This window comes from Amia ocellicauda, chromosome 8 (assembly GCF_036373705.1).
Source record: "Amia ocellicauda isolate fAmiCal2 chromosome 8, fAmiCal2.hap1, whole genome shotgun sequence".
Lineage (NCBI taxonomy): Eukaryota > Metazoa > Chordata > Actinopteri > Amiiformes > Amiidae > Amia > Amia ocellicauda.
In genome coordinates this window covers 16188710-16205877 of record NC_089857.1, presented here as the reverse complement: position 1 = coordinate 16205877, position 17168 = coordinate 16188710, and the positions used below count along the sequence as shown (strand labels likewise).

At 38.8% G+C, this 17168-nt stretch overlaps 2 protein-coding genes across 4 annotated transcripts in view; both read left to right on the top strand.

The window, feature by feature from the left end:
* Positions 1-15031, top strand: part of myo5b (myosin VB) — a 120798-nt gene extending 105767 nt beyond the window's left edge. For all 3 annotated transcript variants that reach the window (XM_066712202.1, XM_066712200.1, XM_066712201.1), the window contains 10 exons: positions 1557-1755; positions 2341-2434; positions 3224-3367; positions 3874-4025; positions 4835-4924; positions 5096-5246; positions 7841-8120; positions 8292-8466; positions 8626-8706; positions 9498-15031. In XM_066712202.1, coding sequence (XP_066568299.1) covers positions 1557-1755; positions 2341-2434; positions 3224-3367; positions 3874-4025; positions 4835-4924; positions 5096-5246; positions 7841-8120; positions 8292-8466; positions 8626-8706; positions 9498-9650 — 1519 coding nt within the window. In that variant the 3' untranslated portion in view covers positions 9651-15031. The remainder of the gene's footprint in view (positions 1-1556; positions 1756-2340; positions 2435-3223; positions 3368-3873; positions 4026-4834; positions 4925-5095; positions 5247-7840; positions 8121-8291; positions 8467-8625; positions 8707-9497) is intronic.
* A 908-nt stretch (positions 15032-15939) lies between these two features.
* spef2 (sperm flagellar 2) overlaps positions 15940-17168 on the top strand; it is a 37732-nt gene continuing 36503 nt past the window's right edge. Inside the window, exons 1-3 of the mRNA XM_066712199.1 lie at positions 15940-16079; positions 16167-16269; positions 16745-16997. Coding sequence (XP_066568296.1) covers positions 16022-16079; positions 16167-16269; positions 16745-16997 — 414 coding nt within the window. The 5' untranslated portion in view covers positions 15940-16021. The remainder of the gene's footprint in view (positions 16080-16166; positions 16270-16744; positions 16998-17168) is intronic.

Sequence of the window (17168 nt, the reverse complement as noted above, 5' to 3'; positions counted from 1 at the left end):
TGAAACATTAACAGCAGAGAAACTGAATTTAGACAAAGGAGAAAAATACATTCCCAGTCTTTCTATTCAGCCTGTAGCCAAAGTAGGTCCTATACTTGAGTTCTTGGCAGACTTTTTGTTAATAAGCTGTTAATAAGTTAATAAGATCAGAGAGAGTTATCTGAGCTGCTGCAGGGGACCTTATTGTCATCCCTCACTTACAAACCGCTGTCCTTCATGTTGTTTGTCTCTGAGCCGTCGAGTCTCGGGTCATTCCCAGTGTGCTACCCTCCCTGTGCCTTCTGCTTGTCTGGTAAAACGTTGACCACGTTGTGATCCTAATGCCCCATCCATCATGCATGTATCACCACAGAGCTTCCTTACTTTTCTCACTCATCCCTCATGTTATTTGTTGCACAATTACTAATAAAAGCAGGGGGATGTGAAGACAATATGCATAAATGTTTTTCTAAACAAGTACTAATTCTAATTGAATTAATCTGTCATACTGTTTACAAGTATTACAAAGGGTAAGGGGGGATTTTTACCATTAATATTATTAAGAGACGGCAGGGTCCCTGTCAGCAAGCATTCTATGATTTACACTAGTTTATTTGCATTAGTTAATTTTGTCAATACAATCTTACACACATTTGGCTTTGGTTGTATGCTAGGTAAATCGCATATAAATTTAATCTTTGTGTATATGTAGGGAGGATGGGCTTTTCTTTATCTGAAGTCTTGATTTCATTTGCAATTCAATGAATATGTTAGTTCAATGGAAAGGGCTGTAAGTTGTGCTCTATTCTGGAGAATAGCTAAATGCTTGAGAGATGATTCACATTCCATTTCTCCAGTGAAGATTTATTTTCTACAAAATGCATAAAAATAAGGTAATCTTAGTATTTATTTCAAAGTTAAAATATGAAGTAAACACAATTAAAAATGGCTTTGTGCATTACATTTTCATGACTTTCAACACATTGGCACTATGGTTCAATTTTTTTTAACCCCCAATTAATTATCACTGTGGTTTATTATCGATGTCACTAAGATCTGGATTGGTTTTCACTAACCATTCACTAACCACTAACCTCTACTGTGAAATATCAGTTTTATTTGTCAATAAAGTCAGTATTTATAAGGGAAGACAAAAGTGGATTTTTACTTTAGTCAAGGCAGATAATCGTGCCCTGGCAGTCATGTTATCTTGGTAGAGATCAAAAGCTTCACATTTTAATAAGCATTTTATTAAATATTTTAGCAGAAAACGGTGGATTTCTAGAATATTGAAATCAAATTTTCCCTTCAAAATCAACTCGGACCAAAGTCTTTTAATAACAAGCAGAATTTTTGTGGTGCTTTTGGTATGCAGTGGAATAGAAAAAATTAATCAAGAAGCTCAACTCATTGTTAGGACCTTTTTTACTGCAGAGGAGAGACAACAGCCCATGCTATCACAGCAGGGGATCTCCTCAATAGGAGAGTTCTGTTTGCAAGAGACTCTAGTGCTGTTATACAATCACAGTCGGCCAGTGTGAGTTGGGTGTTGCTAATAACTGTTGGTGTCCCCCCAGGCTCCTGGAGGCCCAGCTCCAGACTCAGAGCAGGCAGCATGAGGACGAGCTGGAGGCCCTGCGCACTCAGAATGAGGTCCTGAAGGAGGACATTGAGAGGAAGCAGGAGATGCTCAATCAGACCCTCTCGCTCTCCCCCGAAGCACAAGTGGAGTTCAGCATCCAGCAGGAGATCACACGGCTTACCAACGAGAACCTGGTGAGAACCCCGGTAGCTCCCTGTCCTCCAGGGCCGGTGACCCCTCTGATCTTCTGCCTTTCATGTTCCAAATTAAAGTCCCATATGCCTGGGTCAGTGAAGCAGTCTCTATGGATCAGTGCAAGAAGTCTTATAAGAGGTCTGAGGACAATATTGCAAAGTGATGCAAAAAAAGTATTTGTTTAATAATACCTTTGTTCTGGACTCGCTGAAAATAGATATGCTGACGCTTTATAGATGTTTTGCTTTGCCTTTGCTGACACAATCCTTTTCATTACATTTCTCAGTTTTTCCCTGTAATTATCAAAAGTATCTTTGTTGCTTTGTTGTAAAACACCTCTAAGGATTCCAGATGGAGAGAGAACCTCCTGTCACCCACCTATTCTTTGGTGTGGAACGTCTGAATGTCCTTAGATGTTGACTTTCTCAGTACAGACCACGCCTTGTCTTGTACCTTCTGAGATCTAACGAGAACCGGTTCTACCATTTGATTGATTGTAGTTTATCCCTGAAGGGCATGCTATGTAAACATCCTGCTGTGTTGTTCTCGCAGTACATGCAGTGTTTTTATCTTCTGCATTTCAGGACCTGAAAGAGCTGGTGGAGAAACTGGAAAAGAATGAGAGGAAGCTGAAGAAACAGTTGAAGATTTACATGAAGAAGGTTCAAGAGTTGGAAGGTGAGAGACCCATAGAGTCAGAGCTTGAATCAGGGTGTGGTAAATAGTTATATGTCCGTCTAGGTAGAATTCTTGTTGCTTATTGTTAAGTTCCAATTTACTTAATTCTTCATTCGGACAGTTTTAGTCATTTGGTTTGTTCAGTCATTTATTAATCCAAGGACATCGTTGTGCTGCTCCATGTTCTCCTTCTAGAACACAGCTCATGTGTTCCATACCCTCGTATCACTCTGGGGACAGGAAGAGTTTGACGTATTAGCTCTTATGTTTGAGGTCTCTGTTCCTCATTTCCTGTATACTTTGTTGTAGTTCAGTATATATTTAGTGTAGCACCCCTGAATTAAGTCAGTGATAGGTGCATGATAACACTACTGCACACATTCCAGCACCATGAGTAACCTGATTTTGAGGGAGTCTAGGGAAGATGTGACTGCAATGTGAATTGACTTGTGTGATTCAGACTAACATAATCTCTTTAGATAGTAATTTGAAGTTACAAATATATTTTACTTGTGAACTGAGCTAAAATGCCAGAGAGACCTGCTGTGGTAAAAGGCTGGAAACTCTGCTATGTAAATATCCTGTGCTGAAGCATTTTACTCCTACCGTGAGTTTAGAACAGTTTATTGTTTTGGCACTTTTGGTAATTAGATTATTTGTGGTGCGTGTCCTAATGCTTTACTGTCCTGCTCTTTTGAGTTTGCCAGCATTGTACACTTCTGTGCTGCTGTTCTGAACTGTTGGTGGTTTGGTGTGTGTGTTGACTGGGAACCCATGTGTTCTCCTCAGTGTCCCAGCCCTCTGAGAAATCCCAGAAGCGACGACATGAGTTGACCCGGCAGGTGACGGTGCAGAGGAAAGAGAAGGATTTCGAGGGGATGTTGGAGTATTGCAAAGAGGATGAGTCTCTGCTGGTGAAATCCCTCGTCTCAGGTAAACCGGAGTGAGGAATACAGTCCAGAAAGAAACTCTGTTCCAGTTATTGGTTTGGAAATATTTGTACAAGCCAGCATAGAAACCAAAAGACCCATTTCACATAACATCTCACAAAATGCAGTTTTCTAGTCTTTTAATAGATCTGGCTGAGCTGAATTCCTTACTTGCTCCAAGTACTACCATCACCATATCCTAATTTTACCGTTGTCCAAAAGCACTCCCCCAATAGCATAGTTAAACAAGTCCGATGATAAACCTCCAGTCTATTTTTTCTTGTTAAACCTGTTTCCTGTATAAATCATTGTTTTCCCTTAAAATACTCTTGGGCCAAGCATAAACTTGTCCCAGTTGTTGATTATGTAACAATAAGAGTGATTTTTATGTTTTATGAACATGTCTGGGAATGGAGGAACCAAATAAACAGCTAGATACTTTAACTCTTGCTCTCTCTTGCTCTCTCTCTCTCTCTCGCTCTCTCTGTGTGTGTGTGTGTGTGTTTACAGATATGAAGCCACAAACCGTGTCTGCTACAGTGCCCTGCCTTCCAGCCTACATACTTTTCATGTGCATTAGACATGCTGACTACATTAATGATGACCAGAAAGTACACTCCCTGCTCACCTCCACTATCAACGCCATCAAAAAAGTATTAAAGGTAACGATTGTTTAAAGTAGATGTGTTTTTTGTATAGATAAATGCCCCATTAGAGCTCAGTTATATGGCAATAAATCAAATATTGCAGGACTTCACTGGTTCATTAGCTATTTGGATGTTATGAGCAGGTCCATTGTCTCAGAACATGGTCTCTAAACCCTGGTCCTGGAGAGCATAAATCAGTTTTTCTTCTCCCTGAAATCACATGTTTTGTAAAGGATCACGTTATTAATAAAAATTTATACTGACTCAAGGCCATTCAGACATTTGTTCCAAATAACCTCTGAATGACTGAATTTGTCAAAGCACTGGTTTAGTGGTTTAGAAGGAAATGTTTCCATGTCTTTTCAAATTGATGACAGATAGATAGAATTTCATTAATCCCCACAGGGAAATTAAGTTGTCAACCACAGCGAAAAATCAACAAAACCAACAAAAAAGAGCGACATATATTAAACCTACTGAATTGGGGCTGTCCTAAACCAGGAATGGAAACCCCCTATTTTCCCCCACACACAGGGGCCATCTTATTTTATGCTCTCAATGCTCCGTGACAGAGTTGATGAAGATGAATACATAACTGCTAATTAAGTCTACCCAGGAATGTCTGAAAGCACTAAGGTGGTGGAACTGTTGCGTTTGTCAGATGGAGGCGGGACCAATTTGGGCGAATACAGCATCTGTTTCTGCAGGGAGTGAGACATAGTTTCAATCTCACTTAATGGATCACTGCCATAAGAAATGTCCCACCAAGGCCCTCCTCAATAGAGTGCTCAACATTCATCTTCATCTCTTCTTTTTCCACTCAGAAACAAAATGATGACTTTGAGACGACTTCATTCTGGCTGGCAAACACAAGCCGCCTTTTGCACTGTCTGAAGCAGTACAGTGGAGATGAGGTGAGCCTGGAACTTCACACATTTTTTTTCTATCACGTGGTTGGTTAAAACGATCTGCCAGATTACTGGCTCCTGCTTTGGACTGTTTGAAAGACCTAAACCACAAGCAAAAGAAAGAGGTCTGTTATTAACTCTTCAATCACTTCTCATTCTCCTCCTCCTCTTCCTCAGGCATTTATGACACAAAACTCAGCCAAGCAGAATGAACACTGTCTGAAGAACTTTGACCTGGCCGAGTACAGGCAGGTCCTCAGCGACCTCTCCATACAGATCTACCAGCAACTCATCAAGGTGGCTGAAGGCATCATGCATCCAATGATTGGTGAGTCACACATTCTTTCCCTCAACCCATCCTCTTCCATCCACCTTGTCCCTACAGCTGACATACTATTTAATGAGTGATACAACAACACTAACATTAGGACTCAAGATATGAACAGAATAATTGAGAAATAGCTGAATCTGATGTTCATTCAAACTTAAACAAAAGTGCACTGTGACTACATCCTCCTTACAGTAATTTCATTATAGTAGCATAGAGACTAACCAGATGATTATCCCCAGTCCATCAGTATATGTAGGGCTCTTTTTTTTCAGCATTTATTTGAAATTATTATGAAGAAAAGCTAATTCATTTTTCTCCACACAATAGTGATATCTATTTATAGGGAGAAAAGATTAAGCATTTGTGCAACAGCTTAAACAGAATCTGTTTTACTCTGTCTAGAGGCTGTTTGATGAAATGTAAAAATCGGCTGGACATTCCCATGTGTTAAACTGATACAAATGTATGAATAAAATAATATAAAAAGTTGGGGATGTGGTAAGACATAGGCATTTGCACGAATCGGTTGTTTTAAACGAGAACAATGGTCTTGTTCACCTCATTGTCTATGCAGCAAGCAGCATTGCAAAAAAGGCTTGTTTAAAATACACAAGCAAATACAAACAAACGTCTGAACTTGACTAAAATGGATAGCTTTCTCTTATATTTTAATTAAGAAAATGCATTGTCTCAAAACTGCTCAGAAAGCAGTACAAAAATATATTAGAAATAAAATAAGTGCACAACAGAGTCTGAGATGTTTACACTCATTTCCTAGACTTAATATGTTTAATGTCCTTTCAAAATATCGGTTTAGACTTCGAGCAGGTCACAGAAATGAAATGACAAATCCTCCAGGTGCCTGTCCTTTCTAGTTGCCCCATAAGTGATAGCAAAGTGTGTGTGGTAAGAATGAGTGGATCTATAATCAGCAAGTACTGATTTTAAAATAGAATTAATTGTAGGACCTCATAAGAGATCAACCAATGAAGAGCTATGACTATAGGAAGAGGAAAGCATTACTGTTGCCAAGTTGTGTGGTTAATGGCGTCAAAGTTTAACTGACGTACATGAATGGGTAAGGAATAGCAAGGAAATATTTGGCCCTAATTAATAAATCATAGCTCTTGGGGCAAGGGGGTGTCACCTAGATTTAATTACAGTTTATGGAAGCCCAAAATCACATAACCACTCTGACTCACACGCATGTAAAGGCACAGATGTTAGTCAGTGGGCCCTCTGTGATAGTCTACTCAGTGAATCTGATTAGTGAGGGCTACCAATTGAATCAGAGGAGGACATGCTTGATGTTGGCAGTCTTCCCACAGATCCAGCAGACAGCTGGTCAGTGGGAACTGCTATAGAGAAATGAATATGGAACAGTCTGTGTCACATGCAGGGAACTCTGTGACATTTGCATAATTCAAAATGATCCAAAAACCTCCAGCAATTTAGCCAAGGTGGTGTTTATAGGGTGAAGCTTTTTGCTTCAGTTAAAAAAATGTTAATGTTCATACACTTCCAGATAACATCCAGCTAAAACTCTCAAGCTACATTTTATAGAGAAAAATGTATATATTTATTTTGCTTATTTGTGTTCTCTCTTAATCAATTTTCACTTTTAAACAGTGTTGTCTGTCAACTATTTGAAGATTGAGATTGATACAGCATAGGTTTCCATTTGTTAGTTTTTTCTCTCCATCTGCTCAATATCTCTGCCTCCTCTGCTCTCATGGGTGTCAGTTGATGCATGATTTTATGGTTATTGCTGCTTTAAGCTCCTGAAGAGCATTATACTCATTTCAATTTTTTAATTGAAAAATAACACAGCCATAAGTGCTGACATATTCTGAAATGGGTTACCAATAATTCAGAGAAGTAAATCTGTGGATATCAGAATAATGCAAATAGTGTTCTGTCAGAAGCTCAAGAGAACAGAGAAAATGTTGAAAATGAAATTGAGGAATATTCCTTCCATATTTTTTTCCTCACACTTGGGACATCATTTAAGTATGTCATAAGAACATTAGAAAGTTTACAAACGGGAGGAGGCCATTCGACCCATCGTGCTCGTTTGGTGTCCATTCTATGCCATTCATGATTTTGAAGACTTGAATCAAGTCCCCACGTAGTCTCCTCTGTTCCAGGGTGAAAAGGTTCAGTTCCTCAGTCTCTCAGTAGGACTTTCCCTTGAGACCTGGAATAAGTCTGGTTGCTCTCCTCTGAACTGCCTCTAGAGCCGCGATATCTTTCTTGAAGTGTGGAGCCCAGAACTGTCCACAGTATCCAGATGAGCTCTAACTAGTGCATTGTACAGTCTGAACATCACTGCCCTTGTTCTCAATTCTACACTTTTGACAATATACCCTAACATCCTGTTTGCAACTACAAAGCCTGGTACTAGGTTTTAGTTCACTGTTTAAACTGTCTTGATAGGTTTGTGTACATGGGCTGCAGTATAAATCCCAAGATGATGGATTTGTTAAACATGAACGGGTAAATGAGAGTTCAATACACTATTCGGAATTGAACTAGGAGTTCTCAGTCAGCCTCCCTGCCTCTGGTGCTAACTGGGCCCTTGTGGTTCACAGTGTCTGCGATGCTGGAGAGCGAGAGCATCCCCAGCCTGGCAGGAGTGAAGCCCATGGGCTACCGCAACCGCTCCTCCAGCATGGACGGGGACACGTACTCCCTGGATGCCCTGATCATCCAGCTCGGCAACTTCCACAGCACCATGTGTGAGCACGGCCTGGACCCGGAGATCATCCAGCAGGTCTTCAAGCAGCTGTTCTACATGATCAACGCCGTGACGCTCAACAACCTGCTGCTCAGGAAGGACGTGTGCTCCTGGAGCACCGGCATGCAGCTCAGGTAAGATGAACGAATGTATGAGTGCCCTACTTTCTTTTGAGTGATGACAAACACAAGAAGTTCCTTCATATACTTTATTTTTAGAAGGGACATCTTAGGCTGGGTGGCCCTTGGCATCTTGGGAGCCTGACAAAGGCCGTCTCCCACTGGTTATCATGGTTGTGTCTGCAGGTTCAACATCAGCCAGATGGAGGAGTGGCTGAGGAGTAAGAACCTTCAACAGAGTGGCGCAATATCAACCATGGAACCCCTCATCCAGGCCGCCCAGCTCCTGCAGGTGAAGAAAAAGACCAATGAGGATGCCAAGGCCATCTGCACCATGTGTACCGCACTCTCCACACAGCAGGTAAAACAAGACCCCTCTCACTACAGCTTTCCCAAGGAGTATGCTGGTGTCCACCCATGTTGATTACGTGGTTGTTTGGGCAGTGGGGCTGGTGTGTCATGTGACATTAAAAACACCACCAGTGTGAATCTAATCGGTGCTTTCCACCTCTCCTTGCAGATTGTGAAGATACTCAATCTGTACACCCCGTTAAATGAGTTTGAAGAAAGAGTGACGGTGTCCTTCATTAGGAGTATTCAGGTGAGGATTTCTTTATTTCTTTAGACTAAAACTGCCTTTATTAACCCAGCCTTATTTTAAGTTTGCTTTCAGGGTTCAGGAAGTTTTCTTACTTACAAAGGTTTCCTCAGCATTGCAGCAGACGTGATGTTTAATTAAATAACCCTCTAACTTAAATTTTAAATTGCCTTTATACAGCAGGGCAACAGTATGCGTCTTAGTTTCTTTGGGAGTCTCCTACTGCTGCTTAGTTTATTGATATTATTGGTTAGAAGAGATGCATTTTTAGGCCTATATTGATACACATCCTTTAAGCCCAGTGTGAGGAAGAGTATTATACAGTATCAATCTATTATGTAAAGTATACCTTCAGTTACCTGTACCAAGCGAACAGGGCGCATGAAAACAGTATTTTATTGACAAACTTGTAATTTAATTACCTTGCTTTTTAAATAATACCAAGAATATTGTTTTGACGAGCACAGATGATTTAATGCATACATATTATAAATCCATGTAAGGTAGTTGATAAATCTAAGCCTATTTATGATACTCATGTAAAATGATGTACAATAAAATAAGAAAATGTTTTGTTTAGTGAAACATAAAGTTAGATGAGATTAATGGCTTTGAACTGTTGTGTTGGGCAAAATATTTGTATAGCACAGGGCAACTTGTTCTTCATTTCAGTGGCAGGTCTTTTGCCACCTGCCGAAAGAATCTTTGCAGAGAAAATCAGTCATCTTTTTTGGTCAGGCTGACAAAAAGGGTTTCTTTTCAGTTTTTTTTCACTGCTTGCTTTTCTTTTAAAGGGTCTACTTCAAGACAATACTGATTCTCAGCAGCTTCTAGTGGACGCCAAGCACACCTTCCCAGTGCTCTTCCCCTACACTCCCTCTAATCTCAGCCTAGAGACTCTGCACATTCCTGCCAGCCTCAGTCTGGACTTCCTCACTCGGGTCTGAGGGCTCGGGAGACCCAGTAGGCTGAGAGTTCGCACTGGAGGCCCCATTGTGGGACTCGGCTTAGGCTGCGTTCCCAGGTGCCATTTCTGACGGTTACAGTATCAAGCTTATCCGAAAAAGAGAAGAAGAAAAAAAGACGCAAACAAAACAAAACTCACTTCCAGCTCTGACACGACTGAAGAACGGTCTTCCTTCAGATTCGTCGCTGTTGACAGAACAGCACTGACAACTCTGCAACCTCCCCTCACTGCTTTTATATGTCAAGCTGCATGGCTATAGTAATATTATCAGAAGAAGAGATGAAATGGTCCACAGTAACATGTTTACAGTGATATAGCCCTCTAAAGCCGTGAGAGCTAGAAAAATCATTTAAAAATAGTTTTGCCATTTCGAAACTGCGCATCGAAAGAAAATGACCTACAAAAAATATCGCACATTACACATAATGGCAGAAATACCTTAACCTTTAAGTATAGGATATAGTTGTGAGTAATGAGCTGGTGTACTTTAGCTCTTTCAGTTCAGTTAATAATCTCGGAACAAAGTATCTGCCACTAACAGGAGCTCTACTGATTAAACTGTTAGCTATATCAGAGAACAGTTTGTGCAATATGTGGGCTTCCCTATCTTTATATCTAGATTTATAATAACACTTTAACCAACTTGCATTTTGTTTCAGAGATTTGGTTACATTTTAAGGATTTTCTATCCCTTTCCTCAGGTGTTACACATGCCTACAGAAATAAACATTCCTCAGTCTCCATCTGAATATGGTTTTCAAAGTGGTTTTAGGGGATCAAAGCATGGCTTAATTCTATTGGTTATTTTTTATTTTTTATTTTTTTTACTTCATAATACATTGACAGCTCAAAGATGGGCCTTTATATCCACATTGTAAGAGAGCTTCTGAAAGGGTTATGGGGAAACTGACATAGTACAAAGTATGGCAGGCAGTATGTTAGTACATTTAAGACTGCCCAGTTAAATAATTTATGTTGATATTTGATCTTTGTGCCAAATCAATCTTTTTTCATCACTGTGGCTTGAACTTGTGTGTGTCACACTAGTAAACTTGAAGGATTATGGATAAGTGATGTCTGTGTTTTGCAATAACAATATTGATTAAACTTTTAAAAAGTGCAGTATCCCAAACTCATATCATGTACCATAGACTGTAAATGCCAGATGATCTAGCACATAAACTCTGATTTACTGCAGTTCTCTTAGGTAGGATTGAATTCTATATTTTATATTTCACTTGCCTTTAGTAAGAATTTACAAGAGGTACATTTTGAATCTGCAATACTCTGCGGGAGAGATTTCCTCAGAGGCAAAGTCTAATCCATTTTTTTATTTTATTATTATTAAAAAGAAATGGAGTTGGTTTAAACCTACTTATATTGTCCTAATAACTTGGTAACATGCTTTGATGAATGAAATAAATGTTTTGTACCTTTATCTGAAAATCCAGGAGGTATCAATAAAGGTAAAGGTAACTTATCTTCTGCCAAACACAAGGTGTAGGTAAAGATATAACTCAGTGTCTTATTTTAAAGCCATGATGTCTTGAAATAACAGGACACAATAACATAATTAATCCTTATAAAAATAGTCAAGTGACACTATCCATTGTAGCCAAGCCGAGCACTGAAAAGCTATGAGGGAGAAAATAAAGACGTTCACAAAGTTAAAGAGCTGTGGTGTGTGATGCTGAAAGCATACATCCTCTGGGTTGTTGTTGAGTAGGTTTAACTGTCGTAGATCGCTGTGCTAGCACTGTCCATTGTGTGGGCAGCTCTTTCCTCTTTAGTGAAGCAGGTCTTGGAAAATTGTGCTTTGTCAAATGCAAAGCTTTGAATATTGGCGTCAGGACGAGAGGATTTTCTGAAGTCACTTTTAGTACACTGATGGTACACAAAGAGATACTCAGCAGGGTAGTTTTGCTGAGTTTGGCTAAATTAAGAAAGGAGATAAAAGATGCAGAATGATAGCCTGCAGCATCCTCCATTATTGAACCATCTCAGTGTGGCTTAAGAGAACTAATGCTTATTCCTCAATGTCTACAGGCACACAATGAGCCTGCTGAAGTAAAAGAGTCCTCCTCCTTTACAGTAGAAAATATGCTATTTGAAAGGGACAGGGCATTGAAGTGAAGGGGAGAAGGCGGGAGTTAAGTGCAGTCCATTACCACTTGTGAAGTATGAACACCTATCAGAGATCCAGGCAGTGAACTTTTTACTTTAGGTACTGAAAACATCATGTGGGACTTAAAAATGTGATTTGTTTCTGCTAGTAATCAGCACATACTTAATTTGACTGTGTGCTTAACATGATTTCCAGAGGGCCGACTGACTGGGGAAGTTCTCAGAGATTAAGGGCAAGACAAGCTGAAGGCATCTGATGGGGGGTGGGGGGGGAGTGGCTGTTTATGTTTTTCTCTAATGATTAAATCCATTTCCCCTAAGGCTTATCATCAGGGAAGGTTATGTTCACGGCTGTCTCACTTCATCTAAAATTGAGACGTGTTGACGAAGTGAGATTATCTTTGTTCCACCTTGTAGGCAGTAGGCTTCAAAAAGAACAGGAATTACCAGTGTCTTATTTTTGCCTACAGGTTACAGTTCAGGTTGTTCTTGTTTTTTCGCTGTCGTTGCTTCTCTTTTTTTAAAATCCTTTTTGTGGGATATTGATGATTTGAATTGTAAATTACACTTTTATTAGCATTTGTTTCTTTATTTGTCTATGTTTTGGGTGGGGTTTTTTTGGGGGGTGAGGGGGTAGTTTTGTTTGATTGTTTTTGGAAGAAGGGTTTTCACCACCTGTTTCCAAATGGTGTTTTTTGATGTGTGCTTATTGTTTCCTCAGTTGAAGTGCTTACTGTGAGGTTCTCATCACCCAGCCAGCCAAACTTAAATGGGTCTCCATACCATACTCTTGTTTTTGTGCCTGTTTTTCATTTTTCAATCTAAAGGCCTCAATATACATCCAGTTTGCTTTATAATAAAGTCCCACTACAGTGAAGTGTACATTCCTACATTGCCAATAGGTAACCTACTAATAAGCTGACTTTCAAAGCTTTTTGCTCAAGTGTACAAATTGCCGCACTAAAAAGATTGAGCCTGTGTTTTCTCTTTATAGATATACACTGTAAACTTCAAAACAATGGAAGCCACATGTCAATGTAATAGCCACATAAATCTTTGAATCCCTTCCTGTAAGTGCCCCTGTTGAGACTGCAAAACTGCACCTTGGCCAATATGTAAAGAGAACCATTGCTTAAATCAGTACAGTTCTGAGATATAAAAAATAAGTTTGTTACCCTAATTTTTGCAGCATACATGCAACTCAAGATATCTCTCATTGTCATCGGGGTGTAATTAAAGTAAATACAAATATCACTTGCCATTCAGTCAGAACCCTCAAGACCTCAGTCACTCCAACAATGGAATATTGGATGTTTTTAGCATATCCTCAGAAGGCTTATTATAAAACATCTCTTTACAATCTTCAGGGATAATACAATACATGCATTAAAGTTTATAATGCACTAGACTACTAGTTAGGTTTATTGTGACGACAACATGGGAATAATCGTGATGTAGACTAGTCTCTTATAAATACATGATTTGTTAAGGAAACGCAAGGGAATAAGTATCTTCTGAGCTGACAAATGCATCTGTCTGTACTTATGTATTCAGGGTGGGGGGGGGACAACAACAAAATCAAAAAACTTTAACCCACAGAGACTACATGACAAATGATTCATTTAATGTGTGTTTGAATGCTTTTGAGATTAATTTACTTGATGTATTTTCCATTTATGTATTTCCATTTGTGTTTCATTTGTTTCCCCATCAGCTTGGCATAGCTGCTGTTTTTTATTATGGGACATTTACAATGAGACAAACAATAGCTGATTTTGTGGATTATTTTATTATTCTTCAGATCAGCTTTGTAAGAGTTCCATGATGGATGTTTTGAGGTTTCTGACAGAATTTCAGGATAGCTTGTCTGTTGAATTTACCCATGTATTTGGGAGGGACTAAATGTATGCCATATAGTGGTGATCACCTTTAAGATTGTTTTTCAGTTGCTTCAGTCTCATTTATGATGATCAAATACCAGTTTCATGCATGTTGTTGATATTTTAAACATGTACAGCACTTGATGTGAAGAAAAGAATGCAGTCTTTATTCGGTGAGCCGTCTCCTTTATTGGCCTAAATATCTTGATTTTTAATGACTTCACAATGCTGCTTGTCTGTTGTGTATCTCCTGAGTGGGTCCATGTAAGAGCACCCAAGTTCTGCGATTTTGCTGCATGTTGACAAACCAGGTCTTTACACCAATCATGCCAATGTATTGTAGCTGGGCACGCACCTCTCATCAACATTGTTTGCTTGTTTGGCCGTTGGACATAATTCCTTTTTATTTTATTATTCTAATATTTGTAGTTTTTTTTTTTTTACGAATTTAACAGCTCATCGGATGTGAAATCCTTTTTTTGTTCTACTTTGAGTTGTATACCGAAATACTAAGACCTACACTGATGTAAAATAATGTTTATACCAAATTCAAATAACTTATATAAGTATCTATAGGAGTCTATACGTATATGTATGCAGCTAGCTGAAATGATCATTGTAAGTGGCAGGCCAGTGGTCCTCTGTGCATGGTTAGCTAGCACAGGATATGTAACCTACCTACCATGATTTGTAGCAATTAAAATGTTGTTTTTGAAGGCTTACAAGCTATCACTATTGGTCCCAGTTAGTAATAATTGTTTTTGTACTCTTTGTGTACCCGGGCATTCTCATCATTTGTAAGATTGCCGGTGGGTAATTTCTAGTAGATGGTAACAGTCTGGGTTCACAGATAATCATAAGTACAGTGAGTTTGTCAAGATGCAGGCCGTTTTTGAGGCACTGCTGGTAAATTGTTGGGGCGCACATTGGATACAATTGCATCTACAAAGCTAAAAACTATATTTTTGTTTATTTCCCAGCCACTGGGAAGTTACAGTTGAAAATGGCATAGCTCAAACCAGTCTCACTGTCCATGAACTTCTTTTGAGTATTACTTATGTTATCCACATCAATAAATAAATAAATACATAAATAAATAATAATAAAAACATCACATATAAAAACATTTTTGTGAATAGTAATTGGATATGCTGTATATACTGTTTACAAAGGTAGGGGAACATACTGTCATGCCTGGGATATCAAAAAATAAAAAGTATAGTCTAACAGATTTATGCTATGCTGATTTAAAATAGATTTACCTTTTGAACAAACGTGAACTATGAAATAATGTCTTTATTGAAATTGTCTTTTAAAAACAAACTGGATATATTCAATAAAGAAGAATTTTGAATAATTGGTGTTTCTCATGCTGCCTTGCCGAAGACTGTACATTTATTTTCTTTGTACATTGTTTTTATATCTATTTCTATGTATGTATGTATGTATGTATCTATCTATCTATCTAAACATATGCATTTCTTCAAAGCAGGGTTTGGTGAAAGGTAAGATTATAAACTGGTAAAGCTATCATAGTGTCACCCAAGCACAATCCAGGATCATCTCTAGTTCACAGTCATACCAAAACAAGCGCGATAAAGGTTGTCTTAAAAATCGGCATAAAAATGTGCATATGTGCTAAACATACACGGCCCTCCAGTGTTTTCATTTATAGACTGATTTCATTTTGCTACACATGAACTAGCATCTGACGACCCCTAGTGGACACAAATTGATCACATCCATAAAAGGTGCAATTAAAATAAATGAAAATATAAACCTTTAGTACTCGCTCTCCTCAGACTTACTTTCTGCACTCGGACTACATTTGAGGGGGGTTATAGTGATACACAATAAAAAAGTCATCGCAAAATCAAGTTATACGTGGCTAAAAACACACACCCTCTTAATAAAATTAGGGCTAGTCTTTATATATATATTAAAAATATAATAAGACTATAGACTATAGAATATAAACTAGAATTTAAATTATGCGAAGATTTTTCTGCATGTGACTGCTTTTTGCACAAGATATTGAATATGTATTATTGTGTGGCATGCAGGTTAATATAATATTTGGGGGTTTGCTAGATAGCCAGTTATGACAGTGGGTATCTCGATTTAATAATAATAATAATAATAATAATAATAATAATAATAATAATAATAATAATATATTCAGGGTGAAGAAGCAGGAAAGTACCCGTATGTTAACGCGTTAGAAACTGTTACTAAGTTGACGGCGTCTCGTTGCCCTGGTAACCCCTTCAAAGATGGCGGCCGCTGACCGGCGCTGCGCTGACTGATGTTTTCTGCTGTCTTTTATGAATAAATACTTGGAAAAAACATGTCGGATATTTTGTGTCAGTGGCTGAACTCAGAGCTCAAAATCTCCAAACATGTGGGTGAGTGTGTCTTAAAATAAAAGCTTCGCAAATCCTGTCGTAAAACACAGGTTTCGGTGTTTTGATTTCCTCTCGTCCTGTTTCCAGAGCCGAGCTCGTTAGCAAAGGACTTCTCTAGCGGATATCTGATCGGTGAACTGCTGCACAAATACCAGCTTCAGGATGATTTCGATCGGTTTTCAAAAAGCAGGTTAGTTATTTTTAATATAGTACAATAGTAGCTGGCATGTAGGCTACCACTACCTTACGCCCTTTGCGTAATCTCTGTACGCACGCCTTTTTTCTGACGTGAGATTCATATTAGTTTTATTGTTGTAGTAGCAGTACTATGGAGCACTATCCATGCCAACAATAAAAATTAAACGCACAGAGAAAAGAATACATACATACATGTTGCATTAAATACACAAATAAAATAAATGTTTAAATAAATACAGAACATGTCAATTTGTTTCAACATTTTTTGATTGATTGCTTGATTTCAACATTTATTTATTCTCTGTATTGATTTTTAATTTTGTCATGGCTAGTCCTTCATACAGTACATGTATTCTAGTGTGTCCACCGTGAAAAGGTCACAAAAAACATTCAAACAATATATAATCCAAAACAACACCATCAACAATAAGTTCTTGAAAGTGTCGCAAAATACTGACCACTTACAGGACAGCCAATTCCAAGCTGAACAATTTCTCCCGGATGGAGCCCACGCTGCAGCTGCTGGGGGTGCCCTTTGACTTGAACGTCGCCCAGGCCATCATGATGGAGCAGCGTGGGGTGGTGACTCGGCTCCTCTACCAGCTGTACATCGTCCTGCAGAAAAAGAAGAAAACGGGCCTGACGGGTGTTGCTTTGGAGACTTTACAACCAGCAGCCCTAGCAAAGCTTCACAGCATTGAGAGTGAAATATACAATGAGGTGAGTGTGGCCAGATTGTCAAGTGAAAGCTTAATGACCCCAGTACCCCCAAAAAGACATTCCTCACGAAGCTCTTAAATTGTCAGAAAAGTCTTCAAATAAGTCTGCAATAAGACTATTTTGCTGCACAAGAGAATTCTGCTCCCCATTTTCTGAAATGAAAACGTTACA